The sequence below is a fragment of the Ascaphus truei genome, chromosome 10 (genome assembly GCF_040206685.1).
Source record: "Ascaphus truei isolate aAscTru1 chromosome 10, aAscTru1.hap1, whole genome shotgun sequence".
Classification (NCBI taxonomy): Eukaryota; Metazoa; Chordata; class Amphibia; order Anura; family Ascaphidae; genus Ascaphus; species Ascaphus truei.
Window position 1 is genome coordinate 714,309 of NC_134492.1, and position 22,463 is coordinate 736,771.

Below are 22,463 nucleotides of genomic sequence, written 5' to 3' on the forward strand. Positions count from 1 at the left end.
GCCAATAGGAAGCCGCAATGGAAGACATCACTGCTTTCTATTGGCCCGCGGGACATTTAAACACCACTACCGTATGTTGGGCACACCATTTTCTTGCCTGCATAGATACCAGCAATGCTACGGAGGCAAAAATCTCTGGAAGCAAGGGGTCCCTGGAGCTTAAAGGACACCGTTCAGCTCTGGAGATCCCCTGCTTCAATCCTGTAATAAAATGAAAATCTGTATTTTGGCTTTAATAGGTATTTAAAGGAACACAAGTGAACTACGGTCAGTGAAGTGTTTAATAGGTTAAATATAGGACATTGGCACCATTGGGTAATAAAGTCACCAAACTATAAATTTAAAAATCCATAGTAACCACATACTTTGGGTGGTGTTTACCTAGTCTCTTACATTAGGACTAGTGATGTACCGGGTCCAGTAGTCTTCCGACTTCTGGTGCAGCTCCTTCCTCCTCTGATCACATGTTCCTCTGCTCCCACCGGCTGTGAAGAATGTCTTCCGCTGCTCCCACCACCACCAGGATGTCGCTGTGGTCCTCCTCACCCTCCGACTGCTGGCAAGTCTTCTCCTGCTCTGCTCCCACCACCACCAGGATGTCGCTGTGGTCCTCCTCACCCTCCGACTGCAGGTAAGTCTTCTCTTGCTCTGCTCCTGCTGTTCTCCAAGAGGAGGACCGAGGGAGCAGAATGGAAATTACCCGGCACCGGGAACCAACGCCTTGGGCCAGTTCCGGCTACTTTTAAATATGACCCGGTAATTTCTAGGTACCCAGGACATTACTAATTAGGACTATTTGTATTCACAGGCTCACTAAAGTGTAGCACAATATTTACATGATACGCTTTTATAATGAAACGGGAACTGGTAAAACTAAAACGGCACAGATGAAAAATAACTACATTTTCAATATAACCTAGTAAAATGTGCTTTTTTGTGTCGCTTTCAATTTGCTTATTTGCATCTTAATGGCATGGTTATGTTAATCAGTACTAGCTTTCCACCCTTCCAATTTCACAATCTATCAAATGACTGAATCGTTCAGGGTTTCACTGTAATCTCGCTATCCTAATGTTTTAATATATTTTGAAGCAATTAAAATGTACATGTAAGTAAACATTGCAAACATGTTAAGTGACTGCATTTAAAATTACTTTATTAAATGCAATTTTGTAAAATACTAAGTTAAATGAATTAACTAAACATTTAAACGTGGAAAATAAAACAATATATCAAATCCGATCAAGCACTTTCCAAACATTACTAATTTCGACAATATGAGTTTTTGCCTTTAAAAGTCTGCCTTGTATGTTGGCAAGATGTGGTTTGCTGGTTACCTGAAAAGATTTGAAAACATTGCACTTGATTAGGTTTTATGAATCTTTATAATAAAAAATAAATGGGAATAAGACAGACCATTTTAACCGGGATGTGCAATTGGAATGTAATCTGCTTTCTTGACAATCTAACGGCCCTCAGTTCTTAAATGTCTTAACATTTTTCTTGTAAAGTTGTAGTTGATCCAAACATACAGTGAGATATATAGTGAGATGCACATATAGATGTATACCCATTTGTAGTACTGATGGCATACTTCAATGGTGCAATCCCATATAATTGGCGAGTTGAATTTCTTGGGGGGGCCTCTGAATTGGAAAAGGTTTGTCAAGTATTTATTTCCCCTTATCCCCACCCTGGTCTTAATCGGAGAACCAATAAAGATATAGGAATGGGACTCTGCCTGTACAAGCACTCGCTGATCACACAAGTGAGCAGACAGAGGAAATCAAACCCCTCCCAAGTCTAACTTAATAGATAAGTGATTTTAGGTGTCAGATTTGGGTGAGGGGAAAAAATAAAAGTATCAATTTCCCAGACTAGACACCTTTTAACATGTCACTGTAATTGGTTCACTGGTCCTAGAAGGGATTGACCCTTTCAACAGGCTGCTTGTGGAGAGCCTGAGTGACCCCGGACTGTCTGCTCGTATTAATGTTATTGCAGTTGTCTACACGGCCAGTACAGTTTCTTCACACTGCATCTCCCTTGTAAGCTAATATATATATGGTACAACTGTTCAACGTATCCAACATTGCTTTACAATACTCTTCAGGCACTGCTCTTCTTTATTTTTTCTGATCTGCCCTTTTTTTGCAAACTGGTTGAAGAGCCCAGACATGTCACAAACTGCGTAACTCGTGTGAAGTGGCTTTTCGCCTGTAGTTCTTATTTTCATCTCTAGCGAAATGTTGCTAGTACAAATGTGTTTTAGTTCACTATAACAAACGTCATTTTTATTTCACACATTTGGGAACATGTGCACAAGCTTGAAATCTGTGCAAGTTCATATTAAGCAATGATTGTATTAAAGTTATGACTTACACTATTGGTATGTTAGAAGTAATAAGCCCCATATTGCTCCTATTCCTTTCTCTTCTGACCTTTACTTCTCTGAAAATTGTCTGCAATCCGTCTTACTAACTGTTATGAGTGGCATCATCAAAGGTATGCAATCCCACCCTGAATCTGTCCCTCTGCTAAACATACCATATGAAGGAGATACTGCCAAACAAAAAAAACATTCAGCAAAAACATTTCGTTTAAGTTGCAAGCCCAAAACAATGGTGTTAAAATCGCACAGTTCAGTTTTTTGTTTTTTGAGTTCTGGGCATCCCCTGTTTCCTGAGATTTTTATTTATTTTTTAAATACCGGGACAAAAATTTGAATAAAGTGGCTGACAAGCCTCCTTCAATATGCCTGAATTTTCACCTCATCAGATTCTATTCTGGCCTGCAGGAAAGTGGAGATTTTATTTTTGTGTAACAGGATTTAACCCTTTAACTTGTTTCTATATTGATGAACAAATGCAGATATTTGCAGTTTCAGCACAAAAGTTAATGTAGAAGAATAATGGGTTACATAGTTACATAGTAGATGAGGTTGAAAAAAGACGTACGTCCAAGTTCAACCTATGCTAAATTTAGACAACAGATACATTATCCTATATCTATACTTACTTATTGATCCAGAGGAAGGCAAACAAAAAACCCCAGTGTCATGTCATCCAATGATATCTCATAAGGGGAAAAATAAATTCCTTCCTGACTCCAAGAATTGGCAATTGGATTAATCCCTGGATCAACATCCTTCCCATGTTGGTTCCCATCAGGTTATGATCAATAGATAATCTGTGCATTCTTTGTCCAACTTACCTTGGCTATAGTTAAAATCATTTTAACAGTATCGGCACTATTATGAACAGGAATTATTCGTAAATTACTTCCAAGGAACCTGTGTGTAAGAATGAGCAAATTTGAAAGTAGAAGTTGATTAGAATATTACTACCATTAAACAAGTATACTCGCAACATATCATCTACTGTTAAATAGATATGATGGTTCCCAGCGCTCAAAAGGAAAAAATAAGTCAGACATCAATAGAAAACTAACAGTAATGTATTGAAACAATATATGTATAACATAAGCCAACCCTAATGTAGGCTAGGAGGGAGCCTAACATGAAAAAAAGAGGGCTAAACAAAAAATCACAAGTCTGGAGAGGGAGGGAGGTGGGGAATAACAGCCATAGGGGAAAAAGAAAAAACAGTGGACAAAAAAAGAGAAAAACACGGGTGACATATAACATACGGTAAGGTAAAGGTGATATAATATAGGGGGGCAACGACCGTTTCGGGGACAAAAATTCCCCTTCCTCAGGCCCGTTCCAACAAACTAAAATAGTCGGTGGTACTTCCCTTTATAATATCCCTCCACCTAAACATCCTTCAAAAGATCAGCAAGAAGACAGAAGTCAAATAATACATGCTGTGTACTAAAGTCAACTAACCCTGGTGTACTGTGAACTACCAGGATTAAAATCTCTGAGTAAAGCACACATGTAAACCTTACAAAAGAGGTCCCCTAAGCAGGCATAAATGCATTTAAATCCTCCAGTACAAGCTACAAATCAGCAGACATTAGTGTCCTCGTGTCTGACAGGATAACTTGGAGGATTTGTATCATTTACCCCTTCCTCCCATACTCTATTTTGTTCAAGCTTGGCTTTAGAGTATTTATTCTTAATTGTGCTAACATTGGGGACATTATCCTGTCAGACATGAGGACACTGTCTGCTCATTTGTAGCTTGTACTGTGGAGATTTGCATTTTCCGGAGATTGAGGATTTAAATGCATTTATGCTTGCTTTAGGGGATCTCCTTTTGTAAGGTTTACATGTGTGCTTTACTGAGAGATATTAATCCTGGTAGTTGACAGTACACCAGGGTTAGTTGACTTTAGTATACAGCATGTATTATTACTTCTTGCTGATCTTTTGAGGGATGTTTAGGTGGAGGGATATTATAAAGGGAAGTACCACAGACTTTGTTTGTGGGAACGGGCCTGAGGAAGGGGAATTTTTGTCCCTGAAACGGTCGTTGCCCCCCTATATTATATCACCTTTACCTTACCGTATGTTATATGTCACCCGTGTTTTTCTCTTTTTGTCCACTGTTTTTTCTTTTTCCCCTATGGCTGTTATTCCCCACCTCCCTCCCTCTCCAGACTTGTGATTTTTTGTTTAGCCCTCTTTTTTCCATGTTAGGCTCCCTCCTAGCCTACAATAGGGTTGGCTTATGTTATACATATATTGTTTCAATACATTACTGTTAGTTTTCTATTGATGTCTTTGACTTATTTTTTCCTTTTGAGTGCTGGGAATCATCATATCTATCTAGTTATTATTCTGAGGGGGCCAGGGGTCCCTCTCTGTTTCTGTGCACCTGATCATCTATTTATCTACTGAGATACTTTATCTCTAGTGGAGTGCTACTTAAACTCACATACTTTTTATATCATCTACTGTTATTTCATTGGCCATATTTTTTTCAGTATATGGGGAAATATATTTTTGATACAAGCAACACATTAAGCAGATAACTGGCTCTTTACAGTACATGTAATTGTACATTTAACCTTTTGGGTTCTCTTTGACATAGCTACTACATCATGGGGTCTGGCATTCCAGGGCACCACGATCGTAGAATCTACTACATTCTATTTGCTCGTTTTTCTAGGGGGAGATTGCGTTTTGACAGGAAGAGGTCTCCTCTTCAATCATCGGTGATGCCGCGATCATATGATGGTAAAGTGCTGGAGGGGCTGTGGCACTCATAGTACATTTAAATTCTTACCTCTGTTGAATATTGAACATTAAATTCCATTCGTTTGGTCCATGAAGAGCAGCTGCTATAACTAAGAAGCAATTTCGATGAACAGATATAAATTTCTCTACTCTATCAAAAAGAGCTTCTCTGGACGTTACAAAGAGATCCTGGGCATTTGCCAATAAGAAAGCAACACCTTGGTACAGCGGGAGGGAAAAACAGAAAACATAAGAACACAGCTTTTGTAAAATATGATCTAAATTTTACTATAGCTTCAGTCCCACTACTCGAACATTTAGTAATGTTTGTCTCCAGCAATTTCAAGATGTCGTTGCCAACAGCCTTGGGTATAGAATCAATTTTGATACCTGACCTACATATCGCACTTGAGTTTTTCCAGTCTGAGTTCCTAAAATTCCGTGCTATCCCTCCTCCATTACACAGAATCAGTCAGTGGGGCATACACCTTCCCAGATTTATATCTGATGTGATTGAGCTTTACAGCGTTATGGCTGCCTTGTGGAATAGATTTAAACGAACAGGCAATACTAATAACCTAAAAAAATATATACAGAATACATGAACAAGACTAGCAAAAGCACAATATTACTGGAAAATTGTATAAAATCCTGCAAAATTCTGGATTCTCAAATATATTTGAGCCCTCTAGCTATCAAGAACCTTTTAATATCAAATAGAATTATGCTATTTTATCCAATCACACTGTCATTACCAACACATTTAATGAATACTTTGTGTGATGTGCTACTTCCATATCAAGATACAATCGTGACTATAATATTGAAGACTGAGTGCACGCCTATATTTGTACCCACTCCCGACTGTGTGTGCGCGCGCGCACACACACACACACACACACACCCCCCCCCCCCCACCCCCAGTGGCTGATGATGAGATTGTATAGGATCACCTAACACTAAAGCTATATAACCAATCTGGCTCAGATCAATTACAATCAAAGGTCCTACATCCCAGGGCTCCTATCATTGTTAAACCAAATGCTTCCTTACTGAACTTATCTTCTGGCCATCCTAAGGCCTGGAAAACTACTAGAGACATCCCAATTTTCAAATATGGTGAAATATACATGGTTTCAAATTCTAGACCAATCTCTCTACTATCTAAAGTAAGAGGAAAGTTTATTAATTCCCAACTAAGCTACTTATAAGTAGAATTTTCTTAAGTCAATTGTAATCTGGATTTCGACAAAAAATATGCAATGAGATCCATTGTGCAATCAAGCTTCAGTGCTCTGGAATTGAACCACATGCTCTAATCTGGTTTCACTCCTATCAGAAAGATCACAACGTGTCCTTCTCTGACTAACTTCCTAGATGTTACCTCTGGAGTCTCTTACTCCTTCCTGTCATTATAAATTACTTTCTCACACTTTGTTAGGCTGAGATCATACAGCGTGCAATGGCATTCACACGACAACCTCAAATTGCCTAATGCCTATAGGGCCGCTCCGTATGCGCACAAGACAGAGTGCGACCGCGATTTGAAGATACATTTTTTGTCTTTTCAAGTGCAACGTCCGCGTCACGTGAGCGGTTCAGCCAATGATAGCGAACCAGCTTCGTGACGCATCTGCCACGCCTCCCCAATCTCCTGCAGCCAAATTCACAGATCACAGGGGCTGTAAGAGTGCGCAAGGCTATGCGCTCGGTCGCGCAGGTACTATAAGCTTAGCCTAAGGCCGAGTCCATGGTCGGTGAGACTGCGCGACGGTGCGCGATCAATTATATGTGCCTTTATGAGGCTGTTTTCAGAGTGCGCTACCACGCGCCCAGCGGAGCTCAAAAGTGCGCGAAATATGAGGCAAGGATTTCTGCCGTGACGGCTGGGTCACGTGAGCGGTTCGCCCAATGAGGCCGTGACGTCACGGCCATGCCTGCCGACACCCCCCTTTCCCCCCATCGCGTCTACCCAGGTCACAGATCGCGCTCTCGCACTATGGACACGCCCTAAGACTGCCTTTATGCAGTGAGTGGCTCAGCCACACATGTACACTAATGATACAATCCTATGTTCACACAGCTGGAGCCTCTTAGGCTGAGATTATACAGCCTGCGATTGCGCTCTCGCGTGCATGTTCGTGCGCCATCCTCAAATTGGCTAATGCCTATGAGGCCGCTCCGTGTGTGCGCACAACCGAGATTTGAAGAGACAAAAAAATGGACTTTTCACAAGTTGCCGCGTGACGTCAGCGTCACGTGAGCTGGTTCAGCCAATGAGGGCGAACCAGCTTCGTGACAAGTTCGCCACGCCCCCAGATCGCCTCCCCAATCTCCTGCAGCCAAGTTCACAGATCGCTGGGGCTGTATACTAACCGTATATTGATCCAGAGAAAGGCAAACAAAAAAACCCCAGTGACATATCATCCAATGATACCTCATAAGGGGAAAAATACAAATAAATATAGGGTAAGTGTTACACTCACAAATTCCCTCTGTATAGATGGCATGTCAGAGATCCAATCTCTCTCTGAGTGGAGCAAGGTGTAATGCAACTTCGTGGGTAGCCAGAAATGAAGCTAATTTCTCATGTGTTCCTCAAAAAAATGGGAGACTCACAATAGTATAGTATGTCTATACTTATAATGTGGAATCACATAACAGGTAACAAGTGTGCACTCACATTATGCACAAAGGAAATGTGCATATCAATGTATGAAGATTCCCTGGTCTCACAGCCGCTCCCAGTCCAATCTGTGCTTTCTGGTTCCCGCGTCACTTCCGGTGACGTCAGCTGTGTGGGCGGAAGAAGCTGGAAAGGGCATCTCCGGTTACCAGTACTCCAGGTCTCCAAATCTCACGGCGCAAACTATTCTAGATGTTTCGCTACTGCTGATTCCAGAAGAATATTATTCACGTGAACATCCGCACTACCCTTATTTGGGAGAAATTGCACCAGTTTGGACTAAGGAACGTTTTTTAAAGGGTTAATGAGCTGTTTTACATTATTTCACACTTTGTTCATATATTTGGTGATATATACTGTGCTATTGATTTTTGCACAATTATATTTTATCACTGTGTGTAAATAGTGAATTATACAACTATCACTATCACTTAATAAGCACTTTGTTATTTATAAACTCCAATCCCGCACATGCGCCCAGTTACAATCCTTTCTATTTTGCAAACAGATTACTCTCTGGGTCAACATTCTTCCCATGTATACTTATTTGGTATATCCCTGTATACCTTTCCTTTCTGAAAAGATGTCTAACCTTTTTTTGAACTAATCTATTGTATCTGCCATCAGTCTCCATGGGTAATGAATTCCACATTTTAACTGCCCTTACTCTAAGCAGGGGTGCTCAAACTTTTAGAGCTACACCCCCCTGCCTACTCCCCCCAGTGCTCGTGCCCCCTTACCTTTTTTGCCGGCGTCAAATAACCCCACGGCGCCATGGTTGAGTTGTAGAGGCCTTGCGTGGTCCCCTGGCATTTATTTTAAATGCCTTGGTGAAGAGCGTGGGCCCTCTGCTTGGTGAAATCTCCTTTCATCCAACCTTAAGGGATGATAGTATTGTCCCTGAATATATTTGTATATAGTTATCATATCCCCTTAGACGCCGCTTTTCTAATGTAAACAAATCTAATTTAGCTAGCCTCTCCTCATAAGTTAGATTGTCCATCCCCTTTATTAATTTGGTGGCTCTTCTCTGCACTCTCTCTCTAGTTCCATAATGTCTTTTCTAAGGAGTGGTGCCCAAAACTGTTCTCCATATTCAAGGTGTGGTCTTACTAATGCTTTGTAAAGGGGCATAATTATGTTTACATCCCTTCCATCCATTGCCCATTTAATGCAAGATAAGATCTTGTTTGCCTTTGCAGCTACTGCATGACTTTGGGCACTATTGCTAAGCCTGCTGTCTACAAGCACTCCTAAATCCTTCTCCATCAAGGATTCCCCTAATTTATCCCCATTTAATTTGTAAGTCGCCCGTTTATTCTTGTTTCCCAAATGCAGAACCTTTCATTTATCTGTATTAAACCTCATCTGCCATTTACCTGCCCAAGCTTCCAGTCTCTCCAAATCCTTCTGGAGAGAAATTACATCCTACTCTGATTTTAATACCTTACACAATTTAGTGTCACTGTAACGGGTGCTCACCACAAACAGAACGGGACTGCGAGGCCGAGGTGGGGATTCAGAATAAACCGACCTCCTGCTGCGTGAGCGCGTCCGAAGTGCAGATTGGTTGTAGTTAGCCGGGTTGGAGAGGTGCGGATCGTCGTAGGTACTTGCTGTGGTCAGGGGTTGGAGAGGTGTGGATCGTCGTAAGTACTTGACGTGGCCAGGAGCGGAGATGGTCGGGGTCCAGGTACTAGCTAAGGTCTGACAAGGAGCAATACAAGAACAGCGGATGCAAGGTACAAGGCAAGGATTGCAGTAAGCACTTCGTACGCAATGAAGTCTTATGCTCTGACAGTTTGCCAGAGGGCTGGCTGAGCATATAAGAGGCCAGGAGCCAATGGGCTGTGTGCAGGGTTAGGTAGTCCTGCCAACTAGGTAGACGTCGCCCAATGGCAGACGGAGGCGGAGTAGACCGCAGGTGCGGATGGTGAGGATTCAGTGGTGTTAAACTGAACCTCGCCTGCTGCTTGCGCTGCGGCGTGATGCGTCGCCCGAGTCCCCGCGGGATGGAATACGGGGGTGGAGCCTAAGCCCGAGTCCGGAGACCTCCCTGCAACTGATGGCAGGGTGCCAGGTCTACCGCGCGTCACGCGTGTCGGTACGGGAGCGGGACCCAATGCAGATCCTGACAGTCATCAACCAAGATGGAGACTTTGCTCTCTATGCCAACCTCAAGGTCATTAATAAACAAGTTAAAAAACAGGGGGTCCAGTACCGATGCGAGGTACTCAACTCATAACTTTCGACCAACCTGAAAATGTTCCATTTATAACAACTCTGTTGTCTATCGATCAACCAGTTTTCAATGCAGCAGGTGCAATTATTTTTTATTGAGTCCAATTTGCTTTATTTTGTACACTAACCTCTAGTGTGGAATTGTATCAAAAACCTTTGCAAAATCTAAATAGACCACATCAACTGCATTACCTAGGTCTAAATTCCTACTTACCTCTGCAAGGAAACAAATACTGTAAGGTTAGTTTGTCATGACCTATTCTTCATAAATCCATGCTATTACAAATAATTTTGTTTTCCATTAGGTATTCCTGAATATTATCCTGTATTAAACCTTCAAGGAGCTTCCCCACTATTGATGTCAGGCTTACAGGTCTGTAATTACCCGGTTGTGATCTAGCTCCCTTTTTAAATATAAACACCACATCTGCTTTACGCCAATCTTGGGGTACGGAGCCTGTGGAAATGGAGTCCTTGAATATTAAATGTAATGGTTTGGCTATTACTGAGCTTAACTCCTTGAGAACTCGTGGATGTATGCTTCAGGGCTAGATGCCTTATTTGAACTTAACTACTCTTTTTTTTTTTTCTTCTTTTTTCCCCCCGAACTTTTTTATTGGTTTTCTCAGGGATAAACAAATTAGTAATATCACAGCGTTTCAAAGGGGTTTCTTTCCAACATTTTTTTTTATATACAAAGAGCCAGGAGTTTGCACTTAAATAGAGCCAGCTGTATTTATACTAATTCCAGGAACTCCTAAACCCATGGACCCTTTTTCAATTTTTCTTTGCAAGGCAGAATTTCCTTGCCTATCTTTATAGAGACAAATGAAAGGGTAGAGGGAAGAGAGATTACAAAGAGAAGAGAGAAGGGGGAAAAGAGGGAGGAGAGTGGAAGGCAAATGGCAGCGAGTTGCCATAGCAACGCGACATCACATGACGTCGCATGCCACAGAGCCGGTAAGAAGGGGGGAGCAACCAGAAAAGTTTGCACACCCCTGGTTTATAGCATATCCCTACAAACATTTTCTTTATACTTTTACCTCCACTGCTAATTTCAAGCCACAAGGTCTCTATATTTTCACCATTCCCGTCATAAATATCTTCCTTTCAGAATCAAATATTTCCCTTGTGCAACAATTCTTGCAGGCAAATTTGCTTATCTTCCCCCTTTTCATTAAATTGAGAAATCCAATGTAAATGTTAGTCTTGAGCATTCATTTACATAAACAATGGATAACGTGAGCACTAATAATGAAACATGACCTTGTATGACAGAGGTCACGCACGTAGCCAAGTTAAATGTGACAGAAAATTCATTTTTTTTTCCTTCTCAAAAGTAGTGTCCGTTGTTTTACTTTAAAGTGCTCAATATTAAACATATAATTGGATACCTGGTGTATTTGTTTAAAGCAGCAGAACATATTGCCCTTGAATGTTTATTTGTAATTTTTTTTATTACAGGTTTGAAGCAGGGGGTCTCTGGATCTGAACTGCGTTAATTTCAGCTCTGGGGACCGCCTGCTTCCCGAGACACCAGCACCCCTAATGGAGGTAAGTATCTCAGCAGCCAGGGAGCTTGTGTGCCTAACGAAATAGCACCTTAAATGCTCTGCGTCACGCGGGCCAAAAGGAAGCACTGATGTCATCCCTTGTGGCTTTAAACAAACATTTGTGTTTATTTTCATTTGTGTATATAGTATCCGGACATTGTGTATTTTATCCGGACATTAAAGAAACCCTCTATGCTACATTCAGCAATATGGATGTTATCCTTAGTCTGGTTCATAGTTTTAGATTATATTTTGTCTCATATAACTTTGGAGAAATCAATTTCCGCAGAGCTTTATTTCAAAAACACCAAGATTAGTGGGTTCAAGTAGACAAGACAAAGGGGGAGTTTGTCCAGAGGAGTGAGAGTGTGAGATATATATATATATCTCACATGTCTTAGGCAGGTTTGACAAAAGTGACACATTGTGTGCTCATTTGCATGTAATTTCCTAGAATCCCTTGCTGCAGTAGAAGCACTGTATGCTGGGGATAATGGTGAAAGGCAGGGTTGCAGACCTGCCCAAGGCTGCGTCCATGGATAGTGCTTGCGGGCGGAGGCGCGCTGATGCTGAGGGAAAGTGGGTGCTTTCCCTGGCCTTAGACAGCGCGCCGTCCGGGGGCGTGTCGGCGGGCGGGCCAGTGACGTCACGGAGCTGGTTCGCCCTCAATGGGCGAACCGCTCACGTGACCGGCCCTGTGCTCCAGCAAGCGCAAAGATTTTAAATTTTCCTAAGACCTACGCTTCAGCGCGCTTGCGGAAGCGTAGGTGAGCCCCTACTAAAGCCGCTCTCATTGCGGCTGTAGGGGCTCAGTGCCGAGCGGAAGCGCGCCTCCGCCCGCAAGCACTAAACATGGACGCGGCCTAAGACATGTGAATGTGCTCACAAGTGATCTTTTTATTTGCTATATGCAATACGGTGGAGGTTTCTTGATGCCTTTTTCACCCACCATAACTTAAAACGTGTGTGTGTGTGTGTGTGTGTGTATATATATTTATTTTTATTTAAAGGTGCGGTTTTGTTTTAAAGGTGCCACTGTCCCTTTAAAGGAAAAGCAGAATTATAGGAATTACCTCTGTCTGAATTTACAATAAACACTGTGTTTACATCAATATTTAATTTTTTAAAGTATTAATTAATCACTCAGCTGCTTATTGGTGTAAGGCCTGAAGAGCTCAACCCCTTGACCAAGGATGCCAAAAATAAGTACAGTAGAACCAGAGCAGCCGCATATCACCTCAGTTCCGGCTATAAATGGGGTATAAACACCCCAAAAACAAATCAAAAAACACACAAAAAACAATTTAACAACACAAGTCCTAGCAGCCAAAGAAGGTGAAGCGGACACCAAATAATGACAGGAGGACCGGCCTCCAATCCGGGCCCGCAGCCAAGAAAGCGCCAACCCATCTAAGATGGCTGTTGGACCCGCGCAACGGCTTTAAGATGCATACCGGACAAAGGGTCTACGTGAATCTTGTATCCGCAGTAATACTGCCCAGTTGATATCTGGTAATATTGGCGGCAGAGTAGGCCTATGTCCCTATCTCCTGTCACGGTTTCCCCTCCCCCCCCCCCTCACTTGAGCCTAAGGATCGAAAAGGCGCACCTGGTGCACACCAGGACAGGTACTGTCTATGTAACCTGGCCCACAAATTCCCAGAACCCTTAACCTTACAAAACTGGTTGGCTAACTAACTAGCAATGTTGTATACCCCTATCTACGTTTTAGGCATAGCTGCCTATCCAAGTTAGTCCCCCCCCCCCCACCCCCTCTCTCAAACGGCGAGGGTGTTGGACCTCGCTCGCTGGTCTCGCCCTGTGTTTGACGCCCCGGAAAGTTATCCAGGCGGTTTTGCCCCCTTCCCTTGCCACCATGGTGTCAAGCGGAAACTCTCTTGGGCTCCCGGACAGCCCACTTTCTTTCTCGCCCCTAGGTGTCCACCCCCCCTCCCTCCCCTCCCTCTTCCCCCCCCGTCTACTGAAAAAGGCCCCCCCAGGGACAGTCTGGAGACCCCCCCGCCCCCGTGCTCTAAGGTCCTACTCACCCCCGACATGGGAACTACTCGGGGCCCGGGGTTTACCCCCAGGACTCATCGCCCCCCCTAATGGCGTCAATTAAAATCATCTCCCTAAATGTTAAGGGCCTCAATTCTGTTAGAAAACGCAAGCTAGCCCTACAAGAACTAAAAAAAATCTAAAGGCGATATAATCTGTATCCAGGAAACACACTTCAATACCCCAGACCCGCCTAACACATTCAAGCACAGGTTCCCCCAAGCGTTTTACGCATCATCCCCCAACAAGAAACGGGGTGTAGCCATACTGATCAAGAACAGCATCCCTTTTGCCCCAACAAAGGTAACCAAAGACCCAGAAGGTAGATACTTACTACTCCAAGGGACACTATCCGGAACCCCCATATCCATTCTGAATATGTACGCCCCTAATAACAACCAAACTCAATTCCTCCAGAATCTACTTGGATCATTAGATCAATCGGTGCTCTCCTCGCTACTGCTAGTTGGAGACGCAAACATGGTCCTTTGCCCAGACCAAGACAAATCCACTCAGCCAGTGACTCCACACACTGCTCAGACACAGAAAAAGGCCAAAAAGTTTCGGGAAATCCTGAAAAACTACTCCCTGTCAGATATTTGGAGGACACAGCACGTAGGCCAGAGGGACTATACCTTCTTCTCGGCCCCCCATCAGTCTTACTCGCGGATTGACTACTTTCTAGGTACCAATAATGTTCTCCAGGCATCCTCCCACTCTAACATAGGCCCAATTACTTGGTCAGACCACGCCCCTATCGAACTCACCCTCTCTCTGCCGTTCCTCAAAACCTCTGCGTACAAATGGAAATTGAACGATTCGCTCCTCAATGACCCCCAGGTGGTCAAAACAATCAAACAAAAACGAAACACTTTTTTTCAAATAAATAACGGCTCGGTCTCGGCAGCAGCAACGCTCTGGGAAGCGCACAAAGCTACCATTAGAGGAGACCTTATCTCTCTAGCCCCCTATAAAAAAAAAGATAAAACAAAAAGCGCAAAAAGAACTCACTGAAAAGACTTTGGCCCTAGAACTCCAACATAAGCAGTCCTCCTCAAAAAAGGTGTTTAGAACCCTAGATAAAGCAAGAACGGAACTAAAACTACTGCAGCTTGACGAAGTAGAGAGAGCGCTGAAATGGACTAACCAGAAGTTCTATGATAGGGGCAATAAAGCAGATAAACACCTGGCCTCGAAACTGAGGGGCGTTAAGACCAAAGCCCAGATCACAAAAATCCACACCAGAAATGGACAGATAACGTACAATGAGAAAGAAATAGCGCAGGAATTCGCTGAGTTCTACAAAGACCTATACAATCTCCATCCCCCCAGCCAGGAACGTGACAGTGCCAAAAAGGCCGCAGAATATTTAACCCAATGTAACCTCCCATCCGTTTCAGCGGAAGAGCTTGAGTTCCTTAACCAGAATCTAACTCAAGAGGAGCTATCCAAAGCCATCTCCTCGCTTAAAATAGCCAAGACACCCGGGCCAGACGGATTCTCCAACGCTTACTATAAGAAATTCGCAGCATCCCTCTCCCCTTACATACTGGAGATGTTCAATTCCTTCCTACGAGGAGAACCAATTCCAGGTACAATATCGGCAGCCAACCTTGCCATCATTCACAAGGAGGGTAGAGACCCGCTACAATGCGGTAGTTATCGACCGATCTCCCTACTCAATACTGACCTCAAGCTTTTCAGTAAGATCCTAGCAAACAGACTGAACCCTATTCTCCCCAGATTGATTCATATAGACCAGGTGGGCTTTGTGTCAGGAAGACAGGCCTCTGACAACACCCGCAAAATTATTAATATTATAGACCACGTTCACCTCAATAAGTCTCAGGCCATGATTCTCAGCCTTGATGCCGAAAAGGCTTTCGACCAAATCAAATGGTCCTTTCTCGACCAAACTATGCTCCGGTTTGGCTTCTCGGGTCCGTTCCTCGAAGGGGTACGAGCCCTCTATACCAACCCTACCGCTCTCTTAAAACTCCCGGGAGGGCACTCCAACCCAATAACGATTAAAAATGGTACCAGGCAAGGTTGCCCCCTATCCCCCCTACTATTGGCCCTATCAATAGAGCCACTAGCTGCAAAAATCAGAGCTGAACCCAGCATAAAGGGCATTCCAATCGCAGACAGGGAATACAAAATATCCCTCTTTGCGGATGACGTCATTCTGACCTTGGCCGAACCGCACACCTCCCTCCCCAACCTCGAGAAACTGTTGGACCAATTTAGCCGAGTGTCCGATTACAAAATAAATACGAACAAGTCCGAGGCGCTCAATATCTCCCTCCCAGACCCTACATGGAAACTCCTACAAACTAATTTCAAATATAAGTGGAATAACTCCCACATTAAATATCTAGGGATAAAAAAAACAAGCTCATACAGCTCGCTATATCAAGCCAACTACCCCCCCCCCCCCCCTTTTCCGCCAGATCAAGAGAGACCTGGAGACCTGGCATGCCCATCAGATCTCTTGGTTTGGAAGAATTGTGTCCACCAAAATGAATGTCCTCCCCCGATTACTTTACTACTTTCAAACCCTCCCAGTCCCTGTCCCGCTAGTAGAACTGCGAAACATGCAGGCCCATATTCTCCGCTTTATATGGCGGCAACGTAGACCAAGGGTGCCAAGATCGGTGCTGTTGGCTTCAAGGACGAGAGGGGGCCTGGGGGCCCCGGATGTAGTTAGATATCAGGCGGCCCAGCTGAGGCAGGCAGTGGTTTGGAATAACCCCCCGACCTCCAATTGCTGGTTAGAGATAGAAACACACCACGCGGCCCCCACCCCCCTCTCGGCCCTATTATGGTCTCAGGCCCACAAAGGCAGAAGGCCCCTGAGATTTGAGCTCGGGACAATGAGGTGCATGTGGTCTACATGGATTAAAGCTAAAGGGAAACATGGCCTAGCTTCATCCCCCTCACAACTCGCCCCCATTTTCAGGAACCCGGACTTCCCACCCGGCTGCTCCCGTACCCAATTTGGCCAATTCCAGGGCCTAAATATCAAAGTGATTGCGGATCTGCTGGAAAGTGATGAGGTCCTGCCCTTACAAGAACTTAAAAATATGTTCTCTTCCCCAGACCTGCCCATCTTCAAATACCTTCAGATTAGGCACTTCCTGAGAGCCCAATCCCCTAGCTTAAAATTCCCAGCGTGCACTAGATTCGAGACCCTCTGTCTCAAAGGGGAATATCAGCGAGGCTTAATCTCCGAAGTGTATAGAACATTAGAGGCATTTCAATCCCCCCCCCTCACACTCCTATATGCAAAAATGGAGCGCTGATCTAAATACCCCAATCGACCTAGAGGACTGGGAGGATATCTGGGAAGCTGCTACCAGAACATCAATTTGTTCAATCACGAAGAAAAATATTTATAAAATTTTATTCCAATGGTACCTGACCCCGAGTAGACTGAGCCAGATCTACCCAGGCACCTCGGACGTGTGCTGGAGAGGATGTGGTCAAAGGGGGGACATGCCCCACATTTGGTGGGCATGCCCGGAGATCCAGAGGTTCTGGATCAGGATCCAGAGTCTCCTGATTGAAACTTTGGATTTGGAGGTCCCCCTGGACCCCCTGACGTACGTGCTGGGGAAACCAATTGAAGACCTTCCCGCCCCTATAGCCAGACTTTCCTCGGCGATCCTTACGGCCGCCAGATGTTGCATCGTGGCGGCCTGGAAACAAGTCAAGGCCCCTTCCAGGAGAACAGTTATCAAAAGAATAGACGGGGTCATGAATATGGAGAGACTGACAGCCATGTTGAAGCAAAGAATGCCTCAATTCTATAGAACCTGGGAGCCTTGGCCAGGTTCGGGGGCCCCGACACTGATGCAAGCCCTGGCCCAACTCTGATACCCTCGGGGCCGATGCGCCCCTCCCGCCACAATCCCCTCCACCCCTCCCTCCCCCTCTTTTTCCCCGTGTCGCTCCCAACTATCCACCCGTCCCTCGTCATCCCCTCTCTTTTCACCACTGAAAATGGAAAAAAAGGTTTATTGTGTGTCTCAGAATACCTCACTGCCATGTGCCTGTATTTTACAACGATTTGTCATGCTATGCTGTGAATGTTATATCAATATCTACATGTAAGTGCTTTAAAAGACACCAATAAAGGAAAAATATTTAAAAAAAATAAAAAAAGATACATACCGGACAGACATCCAACCGGATAGCCGCAGGGGTGAGATCTGCGTTCCCAGAGGCGATCGCAGCACAGGAGGCACGGGGAAGATCAGCGGTGCTACCCTGTGAAGGAGCGGATCCGATGGAGGACAGAGGCCGGACGGACGGCTGGCACTGAGCTTTGCTGCGACAGCGGACTGACTGCCGTGGTCCTATAAGGTGAACCCGGAGGAGAAACAGAGGGAGGCTACAAGGCAGGGGAGCAGTGTGACCTACCAAAATAAATGTAAAGCCCCACAGAGAGACAGAGGTGAGAGACAGCCAGATCTTGTCCCAAAATGGCCGCAAGCGGCCCACGATAGGAGAGAGACGGAGGAGACGGCTACCCTGCGCCAGAATACCCCATTAGAGGGATATAAAATAAACACAAAGAAAGAGAGATACTGTACAAGTTCACCACTCCCTCCTCTGACTGACATTTAAAGGCACAGCCCAGTAGGAGTAGGGTTGCAGTCAGGACCCAGAAAAGGGGGGGAGCAGACACCAGGCCCCATCAACCTTGAAGGAGAATAACCCCATGCTGCCAGCATCTCTAGTCCAGCCACAACAGAACATATTAAAATACATATAATTCTGAGGAGGTTGCGGACACCAACAACAATGGTAGTGTAATGCTTAAACACAACCTGTACTTGGACCACTAGTATCAAGGATCCTATAATAACATATGACAAATGGGGCGCATACGCGCGATTTACAAAGTGACCGCACGAAGCGCATGTGCGTCAAAGAACGAGATGGCCGCCTGAATCTGTAGCTCCACCCCAAGACTCCGCATCTAACCACTATTCAGCGATAATCCAGCAACAGCCAACCTACTATTTCCCCTCCAAATATGCTCCACAGCACTACGCCCAAAAGTACGCCTCCCAAGGTTAGGAAAACCCCCCCCGGCCGGCGCATCAGGCTTCTTCTGAAGGCAGCACGGGCAAGTACAGGCAAGTCAAGAAAATGGTGGCACACAAGGTGAGGGGGAGTCAGAAACAGAAGGAGGGCTCCGGTCCCCTGAATCCCACCAAGCAGGATATAGACGACACTAAAATTTGCGTTCCAACTAGAAATTCAAAAAGACCTCCGCAGGGATCTGGCCCATATGGAGGAACAAACTTCTGATTTGAAGGCCAGGGTCACAGAGTTTGGGGAGGTGCAGGACATGGCCACTATGAAAGACCAAATGGCAGAAATCTGAGAGATGCAGGAAGACCAGGACAATCGTTCTCGGAGGAATAATATTCGTGTGCGGGGCATACCTGAGGAGGTAGATGACCTAAATGATTTCCTAACAAGGCTGTTTACCATGTTATGCCCTGATCTGGCTGAATCTCAAATACTAATGGATAGAGCGCATAGGGCCCTAAGAGCTAGGGCCCCTAATCAGGACAAACCGAGAGATGTCATCCTGCGCCTTCATTATTACAGAACAAAAGAATCAATCATGACGGCGGCCAAAAATCATGAGTCTATTGAATTTGACTCCATAAAATTACAGCTATTCCCAGATTTGGCTGCAATCATACTACAAAAACGCAGAAATCTAAAGAGGATCACAGAAATCCTACGCAACGCTGGAATCCGAAATCGGTGGGGTTTCCCCTTCCGCCTCATAGTGCTCAAAGATGGCACCCAAGTTTCAAATAAAGATCCAAGTGAGGCCCCCAGCTTTCTGGCGAGATTAGGGCTGCGGACAAGGCCTTCGGAAGCGCAGAGAGATGAAACGACCCCAAAAAGAGACCAACTGAAATGGGTCAAAGTGGGCGCTCAGAGCAGTTCACAATATCCTCCGGAGGTGCCGAAATGAGATATCAGCGGATAGGGAGGCCGTAAGGGGGTATCCTTCACAAGATAACCCATGAGATAAGTGGTTCTTTACCTGGACTGTTGGCGTTATGGACAGTGGGCCAAATGTATCCCTCTGTATGATTCAACTCCTCATTAGGTATCTCGAGCTCCTACGAGCCGAGAACACGATCATACTACTGCAATGTCATAAGCCAGAGCCATCGTTGTAAAGTTCTGAATGTTTTCGTGCATATATTACAATGTTTAAAAAGAAAAATGAGGGGCCCGACCTCTCCACTAGTTCAATTTGGGTCCGGTCTCTCAGTGAAAGAGGAGGGAGAAAATGTTTTTTTTTAGATAAGGGTAGGTTGCCTATTGTCTAAGTTGTGAGTTCTTGGGGCTGCGGACGGGCGGCCGCAGATGTTACGTAGCGGTGTTTAAACCGAGTTATTGTTTGACTCAAGCCATTAACTTGGTCGGGCATGAGTCCTAATCATTGGAGCCACTTAGTGGCCCCAATCTTTTTTCCTTTAAAATTTGTATTAATTTATTGTCGTTCCTTTCCCTCGTGTATGTCTCCCCCCACCCTCGGTAACAGCAAGGTCCCAAAGTCCATATATTGTATTCTCAGATATGTATACTGCCCACGTTCATACTCATTATCTTACTGGTTATTATTAAGGTATAATCGAGTTGTACTCAACCACCTCCATGATGTGTTTCCTTAAGATCATATCCCATAATGTTAAAGGGCTCAACAGCCAGCCTAAACGCCGGACAGCATTTTCTAACTATAAAAGGGAGCTAGCCGATGTCATCTTTTTGCAGGAGACTAATTTTTCGAAGCATCACCAAGCAACCTTTTTACACAGACAATTTCCCCAGATGTTCTTTTCATCTGCAATAGTAAAAAAAAGAGGGGTGGCCATAGTTTTCAATAACAATACCCCCTTTCAACTAGACCTAAAAAAAAACTGATAACGAGGGGCGTTTTATTCTCGACAGGCCGGATCGGTGGGTCTGAGGTCACGTTGGTTAATATCTATGCCCCGAACTCAGCAAGGGTCCCCTATTTTGAAAAGGTTCTAATCCAAAAATTCAGAAATGGCCTTTTGATTATAGCGGGAGATTTTAACCTAGTCCTGTCCCCCAATCTAGACCAGTCTAGTGTTTCAGCGACAGGGATTTATCATCCTGACTTGCAAGAACCTGGACTGCTGATTAATCTATTAAAAGAAACACAAACGGTAAACATTTGGAGATCTCTACACCCTATGGAAAGGGACTACACATTCTACTCTGCCTCTCATCGTTCATTCTCTAGGATTTATATGATTCTGGTGGATGCCCGACTGATAGGGAGAATTCCAAAGGCTAATATACATCCTATCACATGGTCAGACCACGTTTTAATAGATACCACAATACCACACTGAAATGCTATAAGATGGCGGGCCAATGGTGACTTAATGAATCTCACTTATGTGTCTCGGACGTAGTAATACCTCTAAATGAAGATATCAAATTCTATTTTGCCAATAACTACTCCCCCGCGGTCCCAGTGTCCACAGTATAGGAGGCCCATAAAGCCGTCATAAGAGGCGTTCTTATGAGGGTAGCCTCGTTCAAGAAAAAAATTCGTCTAAAAAAAAAAATCCCGACGAGCTAACCAAAGAACTATCAAAACTCGAAAGGTGCCATCTATATTCTAGGGACGGATTGCACCTCAATGCAGAGGGGTCTTCTGTGCTAGGGGGGAGAATGCTAAAAAGGGTGGAGGAGATTTTAAAATAGGATGGAGGGGGGAGGGGAATGAAACAGATAATGAACTAAATGGAATAGAGGAGGATACAAGGTGGTATGGAGGTAGAATGGGGGCAAGTGCGAGTTTGACAAGCAGTGAGACACCCATAGTACATACAGATAATACTAGAAAACGTTTGTGGGAATATGCTATAAACCACCAAATATCTGCGAGATTGAGGAAGCTAAAATACTTTTGCAAATGGAGACGGTATCAAAACTGGGTCATGTTTGCATAATGGGTGATTTTAATTATCCAGACATAGACTGGGGCAATGAGATTAGCGTTACAACAAAAGGAAACAGGTTTTTGGGGGTGCTTAAAGATAATTATATGACCCAAATTATTGAGGAACCAACCAGGAGAGGGGCAGTTCTGGATTTGGTCATATCAAACAATGTAGAAGTAATAACAAATATTCAAGTCCTGGAACATTTGGGTAACAGTGATCATAACATGGTCTCATTTGAAATAAATTATCAAAAAACAGATTACTTGGTGTCAACAAAGACTTTAAACTTTAGAAAAGCAGATTTTAATAAACTGAGGTCTAATCTAGTAGTAATACAATGGGATGATGTTTTTGCAGGGAAAAATGTAGAAGATAAACGGGCAGTCTTTAAAAGATTGTTAGAAAAGCACACTTATCAGTGTATACCCTTGGGTAATAAGTATAAAAGAAATAAGTCAAAACCAATGTGGCTAAATAAACAGGTAGGGGAGGAAATCCAAGGATCTCAATCACTACAGATGCATGCGGAACATGTGCACAAGGCAAACAAGGCATGCAAAAGCACAATATTACTCTGACAATCTCCACCAAAATACATCAAACCCAGCTAACTTCTGGAAGGTTATCAACAATATATTCCAGCCCCCTAACCATCAACAACCAAGTAATATCACTAAGGGGGATATTACTCTGACAAACCCCACTGACATTGCAAATGCATTCAATGATTACTTTGTGGGGTGTGCCACTAACTTATTAGC

At 44.1% G+C, this 22,463-nt stretch overlaps 1 protein-coding gene across 4 annotated transcripts in view; it reads right to left on the reverse strand.

The window, feature by feature from the left end:
* Positions 1–254: 254 nt before the first annotated feature.
* Positions 255–22,463, reverse strand: part of C10H1orf146 (chromosome 10 C1orf146 homolog) — a 38,845-nt gene continuing 16,636 nt past the window's right edge. The window contains exons 3-5 of one of the 4 annotated variants that reach the window (XM_075615541.1): positions 5,193–5,361; positions 3,214–3,292; positions 255–657 (exon numbers count right to left, since the gene is read on the reverse strand). In XM_075615541.1, the coding sequence (XP_075471656.1) occupies positions 382–657; positions 3,214–3,292; positions 5,193–5,361 (524 nt within the window). In that variant the 3' untranslated portion in view covers positions 255–381. Of the gene's footprint in view, positions 658–1,135; positions 1,338–3,213; positions 3,293–5,192; positions 5,362–22,463 lie in introns of those variants that run through there. The other 3 variants (XM_075615543.1, XM_075615542.1, XM_075615544.1) reach the window with 3 other exon arrangements.